General features: G+C 38.9%; 1 protein-coding gene and 1 long non-coding RNA gene across 5 annotated transcripts; one reads left to right on the forward strand and one right to left on the reverse strand.

Moving 5' to 3' along the window:
* Positions 1-16: 16 nt before the first annotated feature.
* Positions 17-8,177, reverse strand: paqr3a (progestin and adipoQ receptor family member IIIa). 4 transcript variants are annotated; one of them, XM_048188176.1, is made up of 8 exons: positions 7,275-7,508; positions 7,006-7,150; positions 5,801-6,022; positions 5,488-5,650; positions 3,743-3,898; positions 1,717-1,914; positions 1,451-1,541; positions 17-1,245 (listed from the first exon to the last, which is right to left on the reverse strand). In XM_048188176.1, exons 3-8 carry the CDS (start codon positions 5,986-5,988, stop codon positions 1,103-1,105), a joined length of 939 nt encoding a protein of 312 aa, XP_048044133.1. In that variant the 5' UTR covers positions 5,989-6,022; positions 7,006-7,150; positions 7,275-7,508; the 3' UTR covers positions 17-1,102. The 4 variants fall into 4 exon arrangements, with proteins under 4 accessions (XP_048044133.1, XP_048044135.1, XP_048044134.1 ...); XM_048188178.1 differs by lacking the exons at positions 7,006-7,150; positions 7,275-7,508 and adding an exon at positions 8,158-8,177; XM_048188177.1 differs by lacking the exons at positions 7,006-7,150; positions 7,275-7,508 and adding an exon at positions 7,610-7,747.
* Positions 8,178-10,745: 2,568 nt separating this feature from the next.
* On the forward strand, positions 10,746-12,301 carry LOC125266092. Its single transcript, XR_007184432.1, has 2 exons — positions 10,746-11,664; positions 11,758-12,301. It is a non-coding gene; the product is annotated as an uncharacterized LOC125266092 (long non-coding RNA).
* Positions 12,302-17,282: the final 4,981 nt, after the last annotated feature.

Below are 17,282 nucleotides of genomic sequence, written 5' to 3' on the forward strand. Positions count from 1 at the left end.
GTCATTACAACTTCAGTTGAAAAGGACAAGTGAAAGTTTATTCAGCTGTACTATAGAAACGCATATCCCAAAAAATTACCAACATGGTAAAAAAATAAGTTAAAAGTGTTACATTATGAAGCCTCATGAATCAACAACAGCTAACAAAAATGACAACAGCACGTCACTCTACCATAAAAAGCACTGAAAAAATTGCATGGCTGTACAATTCACGGATGTAAGGCAGAAAATGTACTGAAAACATGTAGCTGTATTTCACATTACAGTCCTAACTTAGTGACGTGATAGTTAAACTGAGATTACAAACTTCTGAAATGCAATATACAGAGTAGTATTAAATGCATTAATAGCATGGGAGAATTTTTAAATTGCCATTAGTAGTGATAAACTAAACAAAAGGTAAATAAAAAGTCACCAGCCTACATCGATACAAATAATCCTGATGCGTTTACAACATGGAGATGCTTGTGCGGCAACCTGCAAAATATGATTTTCACCATTTTAAGAAATTTGCTTATTTCACTAATTCTGAACAAATCTCTTTGGTTTATTCAATGTTGAAAATAAGACTAACTAAAAGTCTCATTTAGACTGAATGTTGTATTCATTTTTTAAAAATTCATGTTCACACAAACACAAAACAAATCGAAACATGGTACTATTAAGCTTGTGAATCGTTGAATTTTAGGTTAAAATACAAACCGTAAACAACATACTATTGAACAGATATAACACTGACTGCTTCAGTGAATATGCTTTACCCCACAGCTTGCATGTGACCCATGTACTACATTTTTAGAGATGTAGAAACCCACGCATGCAGATGATGTAAAATAGTGCTTCACCTTGATTTTTAAAAGTGCTTTTAAAAGCCTAACACTGCTTACCTTATCAAGTGCCTATAATTTGTATTTAGACTGACATCTAGGCACTTATACAAAATGTATATAAAAAAAAAAGTGTGTCAAAATAGCTTACAATGAAGAAAAAAAAAAAAAAAAACACCTCGCAATCATATTTCATAAACACTGAATGTGTTCAAGCTTGAAGATCATTTAAAATACAACAGTCTTCAGTGGCGCTCCTCCGATCCCACATTCCTCTAGGAATGAAGATGGTAGTCTGGGCAAGGGTGAGAGTGGCGGTAGTTGGTTATGAAAAGTGCAGACTGATGCCACCAGTAGAACATGAGCACCACCAATATGTGCCAGACCTGATGGCTGGAGCCCAAGTAGTTCAGCTGACCTAAAGATTACACAAAGAGCATTAAATCATTAATTATCTTGTCTGAGGTTGGTCCTCATTTAATTAAGGCAGGTGTGGTCTTTGGTTTAGTCCTTCACTTTGAACAACTTCTTTCTTTGATCAAATTTGACAAGTGAAATGCAGTCCTGCTTTCATGTCAGGATGCCACACTGAGCTCACTAAGAAATATTAAATTTTCCAGTACCTGGAAAATAACGCTCTGGAACTTTGGACATGTAGAAGATGATAGCAGCTACAGCAAGTACATACATTATCAGCACTCTGGGAACAAATTCCTAAAAAAAAAAAAAAAAAAAAAAAATGTTATTCATGAATGTATAATATATTTATTTAAAAGGGGGAAATGTAATATTAGCATTTGTATATATTATTATCACCATATATTACTGGCTTATAAATACTCAAAGCAAGAAGCAGCACAGGAAAACCCTCTATTGTGAGGACTCTTACCTGGACTATGTCTGAGCTGAAACCCCCACTGAGCCAGATCCAATGAAAGGTGGGGATTAGGCCGTATCCCGCTACAGCACAGAATATAACAGAGCGAAGCTTCTGCCACTTCTTGGTCAAGTAATGAGGGTGTATCTGGGCAAAGAACACTGCCAGCATCATGGCCAGAACGGTTACCAGGTACACCTGCCGCCAGTACTGCAGACAGTTACACAAACCAGACAAAACAATTTGAACCACAAACACAAGAAGCCATCTTAATGTGCACAACACAGGCACACACACACACACACACACAAAAATCACTTGTTCTGTAGGAAAAAAAGCCAGTGAAAAAAAAAAAAAAAAAGGAGTGGAGAAATCAGTCTCTCTTTCTCTTGGGGCGCTTGGCTGATTGAGTAGTCATCCAAAAAGCAAAGCTAAACACTTGGCAGGGGGAGAGTGGAGATGGCTCACCCACGTGTGAATGTCATATGGTGGGGAACAGGAGTGACGGAGTGGGTCCACGAACACGGCCATCTGCTTTGGGCTGGAGCAGATTTCTGCCGCATTCTGGGGCACAATAAGCCAGCACTTCCAATATGTGGGGAGAACCATGTGGAGCAGCGTGGCCAAAAGCGCTGGTGCTCGGCAAATAGCAAGTGGGAGTAGAGGGGACGAGAGCAAGCAGCTTACTCAGGATATCCAAGATCCAAGCTTTCAGAAAACTGCACCAAAATCTTGAAACAAAGAAGATTTCACGCCAAGCGGCACCTCATCGTTTTTATACAGGCAGTACAAAGCCGCTCCACAGGGGGTCCATTGTGCAAACTAACAGGAAGGGAGAAATAAACTATGGTACAATATAATCAAAGATACTCTACCACAGTGCTACAGTAATCTCACGGGAAATGTCAACATGCGACAGCTCTCAGAGTGTGCACTTCCAACTTTTCTATTAAATCGTTCATACTATTCCTTGTTTTTAAAGGAATAGTTCACCCCAAAATGAGTCATTTACCTGACTTTCATTCTTCTGTGAATTTTTTTTTTTTTTTTTGTATAATGAAAGTCAGTGGGATCTGATGTTGTTTAATTTCCAATGTTCTTCAAAATATCCTCTTTTGAAGAAAAGAGAAAGTCATACATGTTTAGAAAGGACATGAAGGTGAGTAAATGATGATGACAAGTGTCATTTTAGGTTGAATGATTCCTTTCAGTCACTTTATATAAAAGCATCTGCTAAAAGAATAAATGTTAATGTGTACTCCAATAAAATAATGGTGATTTTTCTTTACTAAACGCATATAAGCAGTCACTCCATGCCGTATTCATAGCACACACACACCAGACTGTTTTCCCCAGGAATAGGTGAACTCTTGCTCTGTATCTGTTGCACAGGTAACATATGCCCACAACAAAAGCAGGCCAACCATCTGCTGCTAGAGACCACTGTGGGACGATGCACCTCAAGCCACCTAATTAATCTACCCCTGTCCACATTGGCCATGACCACCTATCGCACGCAGTGTAGAGACTCTCCATGTCATTCTTATGGAACCCTATGTGTCCTACTTGGATCAGACTCCACCAATAAACGCTTATTACTTCATTTATGAAGTTATGGGAAGCTTACCTCCAGTATTGCCTCTACCTCCCCGAGCCAGAATGGTTTCGTTCAGTTCAGTACGCTTCATTGTGCCCAAAGGGAAATTTGTCTTGACCAATGGCACTCACATACACACTGACCAGTGACCATTCATTTCCATTCCACAATACATACACAATGGCTAGTACACAATGACTTTTTCATCAGTAAGCAAGCAGACAACAGATGGTAAAAAACTCAAGCCTATTGCATTATTAGACAATGCAACCTCATAAAAATACATCCAAAAAAGTTAGACATCCAAAAAAATTTGTATTCTGACTGAGGTAGGTATAAATGATTTCTTAAACTGATTGCCCTCTGGAAAACAATATAGGTTACATGTGTGCAGGTACAATTATATGAAGGATCAGATAGCATTCGACCGAAGCAGCGTACGTTATTGCAGTAGAATGCGTAGAACACTCCTGGAACGTAGCAGCCTATGATTCCGATGGAGATCCCAGCGTAGTCCAGCGCCATCCATCGGCGGCTATTTTTTTCGGATCGGTGGCAGCAGAACAGGTGATAGCCCACAGAACACAGCATGCACACCTAAGCAGAAGACATGAAGTGTTCAGATACAGATGATTTTGTAGGCCATATTTGCAGAGAGACATATGCAAAGTTTTCACAACACAATACAAAAGCTCAAACTCACATGATGAACCTATACAGCCAAACAAAGATGCTATAATTATGTCTTCATGAGAGAATATGCAAGGGTGGTGTAGAGGCACTTTGCCTAATCCTGATGCTTTAGAGAATAGCTGCCAAGGAGCGAAGCTGCCATTTCTGTCTATTACCGATGGCACGAGAGCAACCGATAACAGATCTAGAATTAGACGGGCCTGAGTTTAGGTGATAAAATCATAAGTTTTAACTCTAATCCCTGGCAACAGTGAATGCAAAAAGCCTGCTATCAAAGGCCTTCAACAGTCCAAAGATCATATGAAGACTTTTTGATTGAGAGTGCGGATCTGAGATCAGTTTTTATTAAAAAGGATGGAGCTGATCCAAAAAAGCAGCCATGGTTAGAGATGATTTGTTTGTCGTGCCAAAAAAAGAGAAACACTTTATTCACTGCTAACTACTGTTAACTATTCAAGTTCAAACAGAGACTAATAAAGGGTTAGTTCACCCAAAAATGGAAAAACAAAACACTGGTCACAAATTAGAAGTCTAAACTGAGAAATTTTAAAGAGAAATGTCATAAGATTTTGATATAAGAGAAGAGGAGCTTGAGTTTGTTGCCCAGCCCTATTTGTTTAAATCCTGAGCGGCGTCTAAGCTTACGCTATTCCTACATCCAAGTCATACAGCGCGTCACGGGTTACTCTTGTGGCGCAAGTTGACATGCGCAGTAGGGCTGGGCGATACATCGCATGCGATTGTCACGCACATTTCGTCAGTAAAGCCGGTTCCCTGATTACCGCTAAATCACCATCACCTGCTTTCAAATGGAGCGGCATTTAATAAACAGAGCCGTAGTTCACTGATAAGCTACGCAATATCGCGTTCATTATCGAAGGCGATTCATCTGCGATATGAACGCGATATTGCGTGGCTTATCAGTGAACTACGGCTCTGCCTATTAAATGCCGCTCCATTTGAAAGCAGGTGATGGTGCTTTAGCGGTAATCAGGGAACCGGCTTTACTGACGAAATGCGCGTGACAATTGCATGCAATATATCGCCCAGCCCTAATGCGCAGTATGCATACGGTCGTCTGCCGGAAGCTAGTTATTTCAGATTATGAAGTTTTAAATATGGATATTTTTCTTACAAAAAAACCATCGCTTCCCTTCAGAAGGCCTTTATTAACCCTCCGGGCAGTGTGGAGTACTTTTATGATGGATGGATGTACTTTTTTTGGCTTCAAACTCAGGCCCTCCATTCACTGCCATTATATAGCTTGGAAGAGCCAGGATATTTTTAAATATATCTCCGATTGTATTCATCTGAAAGAAGAAAGTCATATAAACCTTGGATGGCTTGAGGGTGAGTAAATCATGGGGCAATTTTCATTTTTGGGTGAACTATCCCTTTAAATGCACCTCTGAACTGCTTATATTTTTCCTCATTTTGAGCTTTCTACCTAAAATTGATATTGTGAGGGCATGATGCAAGCAGCATAGACATACCTGGAAGCAAAAGAGGACTATGGAATAGATGACATAGTCTTCTCTGGAAGCTCCTAACATCGGCAACACCACCACCAAGTCATAAACTCCCAGCATGAAGAACAGGAAGAACCCCAACAGATGACTCCAGATGTTTACCGTCTCATTGGACAAAATGAAAAGGCTATAAAACAGGTGAGATTATATAAGGCGTCTATATCACCATTTCTTCCAATAGCTAAGGTCCTGTTATTCTCTCAACAGGCTGAGCAATGCTTAAAATTACATAAAAATCTTGCATAAATACACAGTTAGAAGGTGGATCTGCTCTTACCTTTTAATGCACAGTCTAGAGGTCAGATAGGCTCTGTATCCATCAGTGATATAAGGATTTTCCCTTAGGAATCCCGGAACCTGCTCGTAAGTGTACAGGCGGATTCCTCTGGGCACCAGAACAGGCCAGTACTGGTAACTGCCCAATTCAATGTACTGGGTATTCTTCAGCACCTTCGCTGACGGCATGATGATAATGTCACCCAGTCTCACACTCAGAGTCCTACAGACACACAAAGTTTAATGGATATATGTTTTCACAAAAAATGGACACAACTGTGAAATTTTATAAAATATGATAATGCAATGAAATAATGTGTTGTTATTGTTAACTAAAACTATTAAAAAATGTTTTCAATAATTGAAATAAAGCCAAAATAAATATAAAAATTAGATGAAAAACTTAAACTTTGAAATGCTGTCTTGGCAACTAAATGAAATAAAATAAGCTGAAGTATTAACATTAACAAAAAATAAATAGAATTTAAAAAAAATAAATAATAAATGACAAATGCACATAACAAAATGGCTAAAATTTAAACTAAAATATTAGAACTAAAACCGAAAATATAAAAAAAATTAAACAATTCAAAATATATATATTTTTTTAAATATATAAAATAAATACTATAATAAAGAATACTAAAATAGCACTGGTAAAATAAAAGGTCAGAGTACATTTGTGTAAAGAAAGACCATTGTAGTGATTTATTTCTGATTCATTTCAAAGTAAATATATTAAAAAGCAATGGTAAGGAAAAATTGTGGGCTATGTTTTGTCCTGTGGAAGTATTGATCGTGTTCATGGCTAACGTTACACTGTTAGCCCGCTTTGAAAAACAAAGCATCGGGACTGAATATAATACAAATGTCACAATTTATTTAGAAGGAAAACTGTTGTGAAATAACATGAAACGAAGCTTTAAATTGAGCTACAGAAACAGACGCCCCTGTCCAACAAGTTGCCAAAGCTTATGGCAAAATACTCAGTTACAAACAGCGTCTAAATCTGCTGAGCTATCAAACTATTTATTTACATAAAATCAATACCTTAACTGGCCAAACAATTACCTTTATGACTAAATTAGCTGTCAAACTCACAGCACGGTTTCTAAAATGGGTAAACGGCTAAATGCTAATCACACCTACTGTATCTAGTGAGTTTATTTCAGAAACGGATTAAAGTGTTCGCTTAATCCTACTTACCATTGATCAGATAAATGTCTGCATTGAAGAATCCGCGTTTGTGTTTATAAGGCTCATGAGTAATATTAATATCCCATGTTCAGACTCATGTTAGCCCGGTGAGGGCAGCAGCAGGAAGTTGTACTTACTAGCTGCTGCTAACAGGCTAATACAGAGAGATTATTTCATGTCACATGTAACCTCAGGCATTAATCCCTGTCTTCTATCCAGTGAGTATTTTTTATCAATTCTATCACATTTAAATAAATAACGTTTTAAATTGTAATTACATTTTAAATTTTGACCTTAAAATACAATCTAAGAAAGGTTTGTCACACTCTTGTTCTTTGTTCTCTGTTTATCTTCCGAGACGATTCCTTCCTGCTGAACGTTTAATCACTGGAAGTGTTTATCCACTGAAAATACCAGCCACAATAGCCACCCTTTTTTCATAGCATTCATTTCGTCGACTGAACTGAGACCTGTAGGTGGCAGACTGCTGTCAACACGTTTTGAAGAAGACTTTCTCTTTTCATAAACATCTCAGGTGTAATCTTGTGTGATACTCCTCTGGGGCTAGAATCACACTTAATCTTCCCTCAGCTATTACACCCAAGATAATTACCTTCTCAAGTGGGAGTGTGTTCTTCATTAGCACTCCTAATTCACCTTTCAGCACTTCAGTTTCAAACAGGCTGTCAACAGCATTGCCAAGACAATTTGCCTGACTGCAGCAAATGCACCATGTCAGGAAAAGAGTGCCATCACGTTTGTGGATCTGGTGTCTTTTATCTAAAATATTTGTATTAAATGATAACTAGTTCTGGGTTTGCTCCTCAATCCATTTGTATGGGGGCACGTTTCAGAAAAATCATGTCAAAATTATGATATAAATGCCATAATTTCAATTTAGTTTTGTCATAATTAATCAAGTTAGGTCAAAATTTGACTATGCCTATGCCTATGCCTATGTCATTATGATTTTTTAAGGCATAATTTAAATTTTTAATCTCACATCTCAAATCTTATGATTTATAATCTTATTATGTCATAATTAAGATTTACAAAAACATGATTTGTTTTTCTTATGTGACAGAAATAGTCTGATTTGATCTTAAAAACAGGTTCCATATCCATCTCGACCTTACTGACTGGATTTATAATTAACTTTACCTGTCACTGAGGAGACACCACTCTGCATACAGCTGGACCTTCTTCAGCCTCTCTCCACTCAATCATTTTTCCATTACGACTCGCCCTCTCAACCTCATGTTTCTTTTAGCAAGCCAAACGCCACACACGGTTCTCCACTGGTGCCCATGATATGGCCCCCAACCAAGAGCAGGCATCAAGTCCAATAACAAGGACACATTCATTGTTAGAAGAGGTTGGCCAAGTGTCTTGCTGAGAAACTATCCAGCGAGTAAAAGACATTGCCACCCTGACAGCGGCCTCGCTAAAGCCCGTCAGTGCTCCCCTGCTCTGGTCGCTTTTATTTATAATCTCCGCCACGAGACATCTGCTGCCGCCGTGCCTCTGTCCTTGCCGTCCACACAGAGGGTGCACATCAACGTTTCCACCGCAACCTGCACCGAAGTCCAGCTCGCAGGCGGGAGACACCACACTTTGCTCCAATAGGATGTGTGTCGTGTCCGATTCCGCTCCCTGGAGACTGATTAACACGATACGGGGAACGGAGGGAGGCTTCGGGAGCACTCAGACTGATACTTACACGATCAGAGTGCCTTTGTTTGTTTGGTGTCTGTAGTCTGGTCACAAGACTATTTTGGGGAGCTGACACTTTGAGAGAGCTCTGGAGCCATCTGACGAGGCCTAGTTTGCCGCCAGTTCCTGAACAGTGGGAAGTCAAGCAGGCCACTGCACCGGCCTTGATGCAAAATGGCACAGGCAGTTTTGTGTTTTTGAGCAAAAAGAAGACCACATGCAGTTTCAAATGCCACTTGCCATGCTTTTCCTCAAAGGAATAACTAGACTAATTTTTTTTTTACCTATCCTAAGATTACATATGCTATTCACTTAGCTATATGTGTGCATGTAGTGGAAGAGAAATATTGTCATAATTTCATTAAATAAAATAAAAAAAGGCCCTTATCCAGATCTAGATTTCACATGAACATAAATCTTTATAACAATGCAGCTAAATGACTAATATTATTAGTGAACTGACTTTCATTGTAAGTTAATATGTGCGTTGTTACCTAAGAAACAGTTTGCTTACAGCTATACATTAAGTACTGAATAATAATAATTAATGTAGGGTTAGGAATAGCTGTTGGTTTAGGGTTAGTTGAATGTAATTATGCATAATTTATAGTTATTACTATAACTACATGTAACGTGTAACAAGGACATTGCAACAATTTCTACCTGAATTATTTACAATTTAAAATTGAATTTAAAATTTGATTTATGTACTCAGTCAGTCATATTAAATAATAATTCCGACTTTAACAAAACCAGTTAATTTGGATGTTACCATATGAAATACATTTTAACGGCCTTTTATTGTGTTAAATCTTTTTTTTTTTCTGCTTCACAGAAGTTCAGTTGAGGCAATGATTGGAGATTTAAGCTTAGTGAAAGTTCCATCTGCATAACAATATTGGGAGGAATTGAGCTTTAATATAAAGACATCCTCTTTTTTCACTGACAATTATCTCTTCAATAAGATGTACATCTGGCCCCAAGACTATAATTCCTTAGAGGCCAAAAGAAAGGGAAAACAATTTCCAAAATAAGCAAGAGATTAGGTCAGACAATGCAATTGTTCTTCCGCATTTAGCATTTGCTGGAACGAGATTAATATCTTGTGATATTAATGACTGTTTGCCGTGTGTCACTTTTTCTGTCAGCATAAAATACTCTAAATCCTCATTTATGGGGAAAATCTTAAGCCTGGCTATGGGACCCAAGCAGACATGCTAAGCTTTTTGGCACTGGGTACTTATTATTAGTTTTTTTTTTAACCCCTCTAACAATGCCAAATACGCACTTTGTTATAAAAATGATTATTATTGCATATTGCCTTTACAAAGCCCTTTTTTTTTTTTTTTTGATGATGTAAAATAAATCGAATACTCAGGGATTTAAAGACCAGCTGTTTTAGGGGAAATTTGTTCGCTATAAAGTTCTGTGTTTTTTATTTACATTTATTATTAGAAATGTATTTTGACATGAACCATGATATTATACTGAAAAAAAAGGAAAAACAAAATAAAAATAAAAACATCACCTTATACAATATGATTATCAATAATTTTTTTTTCACTAAAAATGCTTGACAAATGCTACATTTCTTTGTTTAATGTACATTTTTAATTTAATAAAAACTGTTAGGCCTATTGTACCGCAAAATGCTAGAATTCAAAGAGAATACACTGAGTGAAATTATATTTCCTCCTGTAGATGTCACCCTGTATCTATTTTCTGTTACACAACAGTTTTTACCAGAACTCATCCTCTAAAATTGCTATTCAATGTACAATGCATTTTGTATTTCTAAAAAAAAAAGAAAATCACGTTGAACATAAAATGCATTTAAGCATGCATTAATCCCAAGATATAAAGCTAATAAAGCATACAAATCTGAATGAATTTTTGACATTTAATATTTGAATCACTTTAAATTATTATTCAATACAATTTTATACAATTAATTAACACATTTCTGCGCGAGAGAAAAAAAAAAAAAAAAAAAAAAAAAAAAAACGTAAAACAGTGATTTAAAAAAGGTGTCTTCAAAAGAATGACGGTTCTCGTGTGTCCGAGCTGAAGTCTAGTGATAATTGGGATCTGTTGTTCTAGGAATATCCACTAGATGGTACTGTGGTAACTCATTTTGTTTCTATTTACAGTCAGCGCTTCGAAATGGCCTAAAATCTTCCCTTCACTTTTGAACAGAATATTTCATTCTATCACAGTCCTGTTGAAGCATTATCAAACAGCATGGGGAATCAGAAACTAAACGTATTAATTAGTTTGTAAATGAGATAAAACAAATGCGAGTAAGAACAAGCTCAGACAAGCTCAATGCAATTGAGAGTCAATTGTCAAACACATTTTATGGCATTTAATACTTATGAATAGAAATACATTTCTTATTTGAGAGCTTTGACCCTTATCACAGAGATGCGTTTTGTCATTCTGGCCTCCAACACCACGACTGAATTATTGTTTTTATTCTAGGGGTCAGTTCATTGCACAGATTAGCATTAGCCGACAAACCCACAGTAATGGATTTCTCCCATCACGGGGCATAAATGATGATTCTTTTTTCATTTGTGGACGATAACTCCATCTAGCACAGATGCCAATGAAAATTACAGCCTTCTCTTGAGCGACTGAACTACGCTGATGTTTTGATGCATCCTTGCACGTCGACGGCCGTGATTGAGGTAGATTGTCTAGGACCTGCTGCTTTTCCCTGATATGGTCGGGAGAGCAAGAGAGTACGGTGCAGAGGAGGGAGGGCCGTCTGCCCTCCACGGCCCTGTATCTCCTCCCGCCACAGGACTACCTCACGCCCAGGCTTGTTTGCGGGATTGGCACTAATTCAGCAGCGCCAGCGTCTGACCTCAGCGGCAGCGGCGCTCCGAGCTCCGAGAAGACCCAAGGCGATTCGAGGGATTCACCTCAACTGGGGAGGGGAGGGACGGCTGGGTAGGTGGGGGTGTCTCAAGGTCAGTTAGGGGGGTCTGGGAATTGGGGTGGAAGGAGAGACTAATGAGATTTTCATTTTCTCTTTCTCTCCAGCGCTGGTGGCATCACCTTGCAACCCCCTGTCAATCTACCACCTTTCATCAGCTGAGAAGGACAGAGGGGTGTAGGCGGAAAAAAACGGAGGAAAAGTACTGTTTATTTTTTAACAGGACTGTTAATCTATTTGGACTGGGGTAATAGAACATTTGCCTGGCACCTGCAGAGAGCCGTCTGCGGGAACGCAGGGTTGTGACATTCCCCCTAAATATGCTGAGCTTTCTCTCACCTCTCATCAAACAGTGTGATCTTTATGGACTGTATCATATTGTGCCGTAATGTGCTTTATTGTCCACAGAATAAGCTTTTCTTAAAGGTAATTGGAAACCTGGAAATGGCTGCTATCGGCTGATTTTTAAATACATTATTTCTGAAATGTGGCCTGGGTAATGACCCTGTCGGTGTAAAATGTAAGATTTATCTTGGCAGACAAAATTGATCCATTTCACCTTTGTCTAATGGAAATTTTTATCAGGGATTATCTGTTTATGTAAATGAGCGTTGCCCTGGAACAGGGAAATAAAAGGAGCTTGAGAGGGCAGTTAATCTAACACTTGACACGTCAATGTGGACATAACGCATACAGAGTACTCTCTCTCTCTCTCTCTCTCTCTCTCTCTCTCTCTCTCTCTCTGTTGGGGTTGAAATGATGGGAAGGATCCTGTCCCAGACCTCACCAGGCATTCGAATTGGGACCTTCATTTCCATATTAACAAAAACACAATGGCTACGCACAAGGATTGAGATAATATCTAGGAACGCTAGCTGATGCATCATTGAAAAAAAATAAAATGCAACTGAAATCTAATTAGGGTTTTATCATAACATTAAACATCAAAATTCAAAATGTTTGTGGATTGTTCTATATAGATTATATTATGTATAAATCTATGTAGATGTATCTAAATATATCAGACTGTCTAAATAAATGTTAAATATAGAACATGCATATATGCTTTTAATATTCAGTATAGGCTATATCATTTTTGGGGTGCAAAATTAACAGATTAATGGATCAAATAGATGTGAAACATGAAAGCCTCAATATCACTCTAAAAAATGCTGGGTTGTTTCAACCCAATTTTGGGTCAATTATGGACAAACCCAACCATTGGGTTAAATCTCTAAATTAATTTTTTAACCCAACAGTTGGGTTTGTCCATATTTGACCCAAAATTGGGTTGAAACAACCCAGCATTTTTTGTTAAAATCACATGAAATTAAAATGAACTTGCTGCCTTAGATTTTTAAGTAGCTACAATCAACATGGCTGTTTAAGTAATTTCAACTTAAATTATATTAAACTGACTTAAAAATAATGAGTTGAATATTGAAAATTACTTAATTATTTTGATGAGTTAAAATATGTAAAAACATGTTGTCACGACTTATTGATCTTCTATATTTTTACAGTGCATGCACAAAATCATGTACCCTCGTAATCTTTAATCAAAAACACTGATATCCACTTCTCGCAGCGACATCTCTTCTCTGATGACGTGTACCCAGAAAAAAGGAAAAAAAGACGATTGCAATTTAGTTCATGCCGACTTCTTTTTACCTTACAACATGAGCTTAGGCCACACATATCTTTAGACACATTTTAAATGTTTAGTAATGGCCTTTGGCCACAAGGACAACTTGAAATGAACCATAATGTAAGACTGCATTTACAGCTCTATTACCCTCTGTGCAGCTTGTATAAAGGTCCATGTTGTGTTTTCAAGAGGGCAACCTATCATTTCACCCTGAAATGTGTTTATGTGGTGGCTGTCCAGTCTCTGACAGAGTAGTCACTTAAAAGAAGGCCGTTTGGATTGACAAGGCCTCCTCGGCCGTATCTACGGCGCTCCTTCGGATATGATGTTTTATGAGGGGCCTCGTGTTGTTGGTAGCATCTCGGTGTGACAGCGATGCTATGTTTTGAAATACAGCCCAGGATCTCCACTGAGAGAAACAAATGGAAATTTAGCATGTGCACGGCTAGTCCCAGGGCGGCCACATTGTCAGCTTTACTAAGGCAAGCATAGCCCTGATGGAGTGTCAGACATGCCAGTGTACTGTACGCTATGGGGAACTCCATCACTGTTCCAACTACTGACTGGTGTCAAGGGGCCCTGAGACAGACCCTCGTCCCTAAGCCTCTCTAAGCCCATCCACGAAGGGCCAACAATTATTGAACAGGCAGCAGATGCAGAGCAGTGCTTGAGGAGCCACAGTGAATAGGAAATGATCTGAAATGCATCCTGTGTATCTTTGGAACACAAATTAAGATATTTTTAATGAAATCTGAGGGTATATGACTCGTCCATAGACAGCAATATAATCAACGCTTTCAAGGTCCAGAAAGGTACTAAAGACATTGTTAAAAAAATCGACGTGACTGCAGTGGTTCAACCTTCATTTTATGAAGGTTGAAGATTACTTTTTTATACAAAGTGGCTTACATTGCATTCAAAAAGTTTTTTCAATGCATCCATGGCATGGGAATTGAACCTATGACCTTTGGCATTGTTAGTGATATACTCTACTGTTTGGGCTACAGTTAGAGAATTTTAAAGCACAAACTGTACAAAGGTGTAAAAACTAATTTTTCTCTCTATTCAGAAAAAAAATCTTAACATAAAAATAATAAATAAACAATTTTTCTGCAAGAACAAGACCTAATAAAGTTAAGTTGTTTAAATGATGGTGAGAAAGAATAAAAAATATTCAAGTTCATATACACTATATTGCCAAAGGCATTGGGACACCCCTCCAAATCATTGAATTCAGATGTTCCAATCACTTCCATGGACAAAAGGTGTATAAAATCAAGCACCGAGGCATGCAGACTGCTTCTACAAACATTTGTGAAAGAATGGGTCCCTCTCAGGAGCTCAGTGAATTCAAGTGTGGTACCATGATAGGTTGCCATCTGTGCAATAAGTCCATTCGTGAAATTTCCTCACTGCTAAATATTCTAGGGTCAACTGTTAGTGGTATCATAACAAAGTGGAAACAATTGGGAACAACAGCAACTCAACCACAAAGTAAGCCACGTAAAATCACAGAGCGGGGTCAGCGCATGCTGTGGCGCACAGTACACAGAAGTTGCCAACTTTCTGCAGAGTCAATAGCTACAGACCTCCAAACTTCATGTGGCCTTCAGATTAGCTCCAGAACAGTGCGTAGAGAGCTTGGGTTTCCGTGGCCGAGCAGCTGCATACAAGCCTTACATCACCAAGTGCAATGCAAAGTGTCGGATGCAGTGGTGTAAAGCGCGCCGCCACTGGACTCTAGAGCAGTGGAGACGTGTTCTCTGGAGTGACGAATCACGCTTCTCTGTCTGGCAATCTGATGGACGAGTCTGGGTTTGGCGGTTGCCAGGAGAACGGTACTTGCCTGACTGCATTGTGCCAAGTGTAAAGTTTGGTGGAGAGGGATTATGGTGTGGGATTGTTTTTCAGGGGTTGGGTTGGGCCCCTTAGTTCCAGTGAAAGGAAGTCTCAATGCTTCAGCATACCAAGACATTTTGTACAATTTCATGCTCCCAACTTCGTGGGAACAGTTTGGAGATGGCCCCTTCCTGTTCCAACATGACTGCGCACCAGTGCACAAAGCAAGGTCCGTAAAGACACGGATGAGCGAGTTTGGTGTGGAAGAACTTGGCCTGCACAGAGTCCTGACCTCAACCTGACAGAACACCTTTGGGATGAATTAGAGCGGAGACTGTGAGCCAGGCCTTATCGCCAACATCACTGCCTGACCTCACAAATGCGCTTCTAGAAGAATGGTCAAAAATTCCCATAAACACACTCCTAAACCTTGTGGAAAGCCTTCCCAGAAGAGCTGAAGCTGTTATAGCTGCAAAGGGTGGGGCAACTCCATATTAAACCCTACGGATTAAGAATGGGATGTCATTAAAGTTCATGTGCACGTAAAGGCAGGCATCCCAAAACTTTTGGCAATATAGTGTAGTTCTAAGTTAACATAGAGTTCATATTAGTCTATATTTGTCTTTATTTGAGCTACATATCTTCATATACAAGTTATTGATAACAGGGAGCTCAAATCAAGGGATTTTGCTTTTACGGATAAAGCAGTTGCTTGGTGGGTATACAAGTGTCTTCATGGGCTTCAAATAGGACAGAAAATCAACATCAAGGTGCTTCCAGCACTTCAGCTCAGATTCTGAAATCAAGATGAAAAGTGAAATGCGCTTCTCCACTCTAGGTGCAATGGGAGCTTTGTGCAATTAAAAGAGTTTCAGATCACCAGAGGCATTAAAAATGAATCCCAGCCACTAAATGGACTATCTCCACTCATCAGAGATCATACGGCTCCTAAAGGAAAACTGTGACAGCTGTTAAGAAAAGACTTCACTAATACACTTGAGTATAAATACAGACATAAGCATATGAATGCAGAAGTCTGTCTTTACTTCATGTAGAATTTTTATGTATTTCAACAAAGACCCAAACATACTAGATGGATAACGATTTATTGAACCTGTCCCCTGATGAACCTTTCAACAGAGTGAGACAGAACACTGACGATTTTTTACCTTTTCTTGATTGTCTTCATTTTATACTTTTTGTAAATTGTCTTTCACCAGCAACCTGTAATACATACACTTTAACAGCAGCAACATTGCTTGCAAGCTCTTTTTTTGTAAACAAACAATATTATCGAAAGATTCATGACGCATACAACACCCACCACTGCAACCCAGACGCGGCCTATTACTTCAGACTGTTTAGTTCTCTTCTGCTTTGTTCCCCCCTGGATGTCAGAGCGCTGTCCTGATGGTAATTTGTTGCTAATCAGCTGTCAGCTCACAAGTGATGATGAGGCGATCATTTTGCAGTGGCGGTAGGTAATGGCCTTAAAAGTCACAGAGTCAATGTCAATGGGATCTCTCAGATTCAATCAGGAAGCAGCCATGACGGATGGCCCCTGCTGACATAACCACTCATTTTGAGCCCAAGCATCTGGGCCCTAGTAAATAACCATCAGAGGGTGGGTCCAAGGGACAGGTCATTAGCCCTGAGAAAAATAAATATCTCTTCTCTATGAAGGCTGCAAGTCATTTAGCACAGACTAGGAAATTTTACTCAAGATTAAGTATGATGAGCTAATATGAGTCAGAGGAGGCTGTACCGCATAGCGCTGTGATGAGACAGAGAGGAAATTCATATGCAGGACCTGGCTGGTGAATAGGATTTTAAAGATCTGACATGTTGGCTTAGGGGTCGTACAAAAATCTTCCCTCCATGCACTACATAGACCCTTAAAGTATAAGCCTTTACAAGTGGCCGGATGCTCCTGCGCCCCAGATAGTTCCTTGTTCAGCATCTACATGAGGGATTACTGCAGTTAATAAGGTCGGCGGACATCTGTGTAACACCAACCACTCTATCTCTATTCCTTTCTCATTTTGTTTAATGAAGAAGAGCTTTAATTAGCTAATTAAGCTTTTCTGGGACAGAAACTCCCACCCAGCAGGTTAAACATTCAGTCCTACTGCATAGTATAAGGCT

This window comes from Megalobrama amblycephala, linkage group LG4 (genome assembly GCF_018812025.1).
Source record: "Megalobrama amblycephala isolate DHTTF-2021 linkage group LG4, ASM1881202v1, whole genome shotgun sequence".
Taxonomy (NCBI): domain Eukaryota; kingdom Metazoa; phylum Chordata; class Actinopteri; order Cypriniformes; family Xenocyprididae; genus Megalobrama; species Megalobrama amblycephala.

Excerpts from the sequence above, each read along its gene's own strand:
- paqr3a (XM_048188178.1), bottom strand. The coding sequence starts at position 5,988 with ATGCCGTCAGCGAAGGTGCTGAAGAATACCCAGTACATTGAATTGGGC. Across the intron at positions 3,899-5,487 it reads TAGTCCTCTTTTGCTTCCAG|GTGTGCATGCTGTGTTCTGT; the intron begins GTATGTCTATGC and ends TCTTCTGCTTAG. Across the intron at positions 1,542-1,716 it reads TCAGCTCAGACATAGTCCAG|GAATTTGTTCCCAGAGTGCT; the intron begins GTAAGAGTCCTC and ends TTTTTTTTTTAG.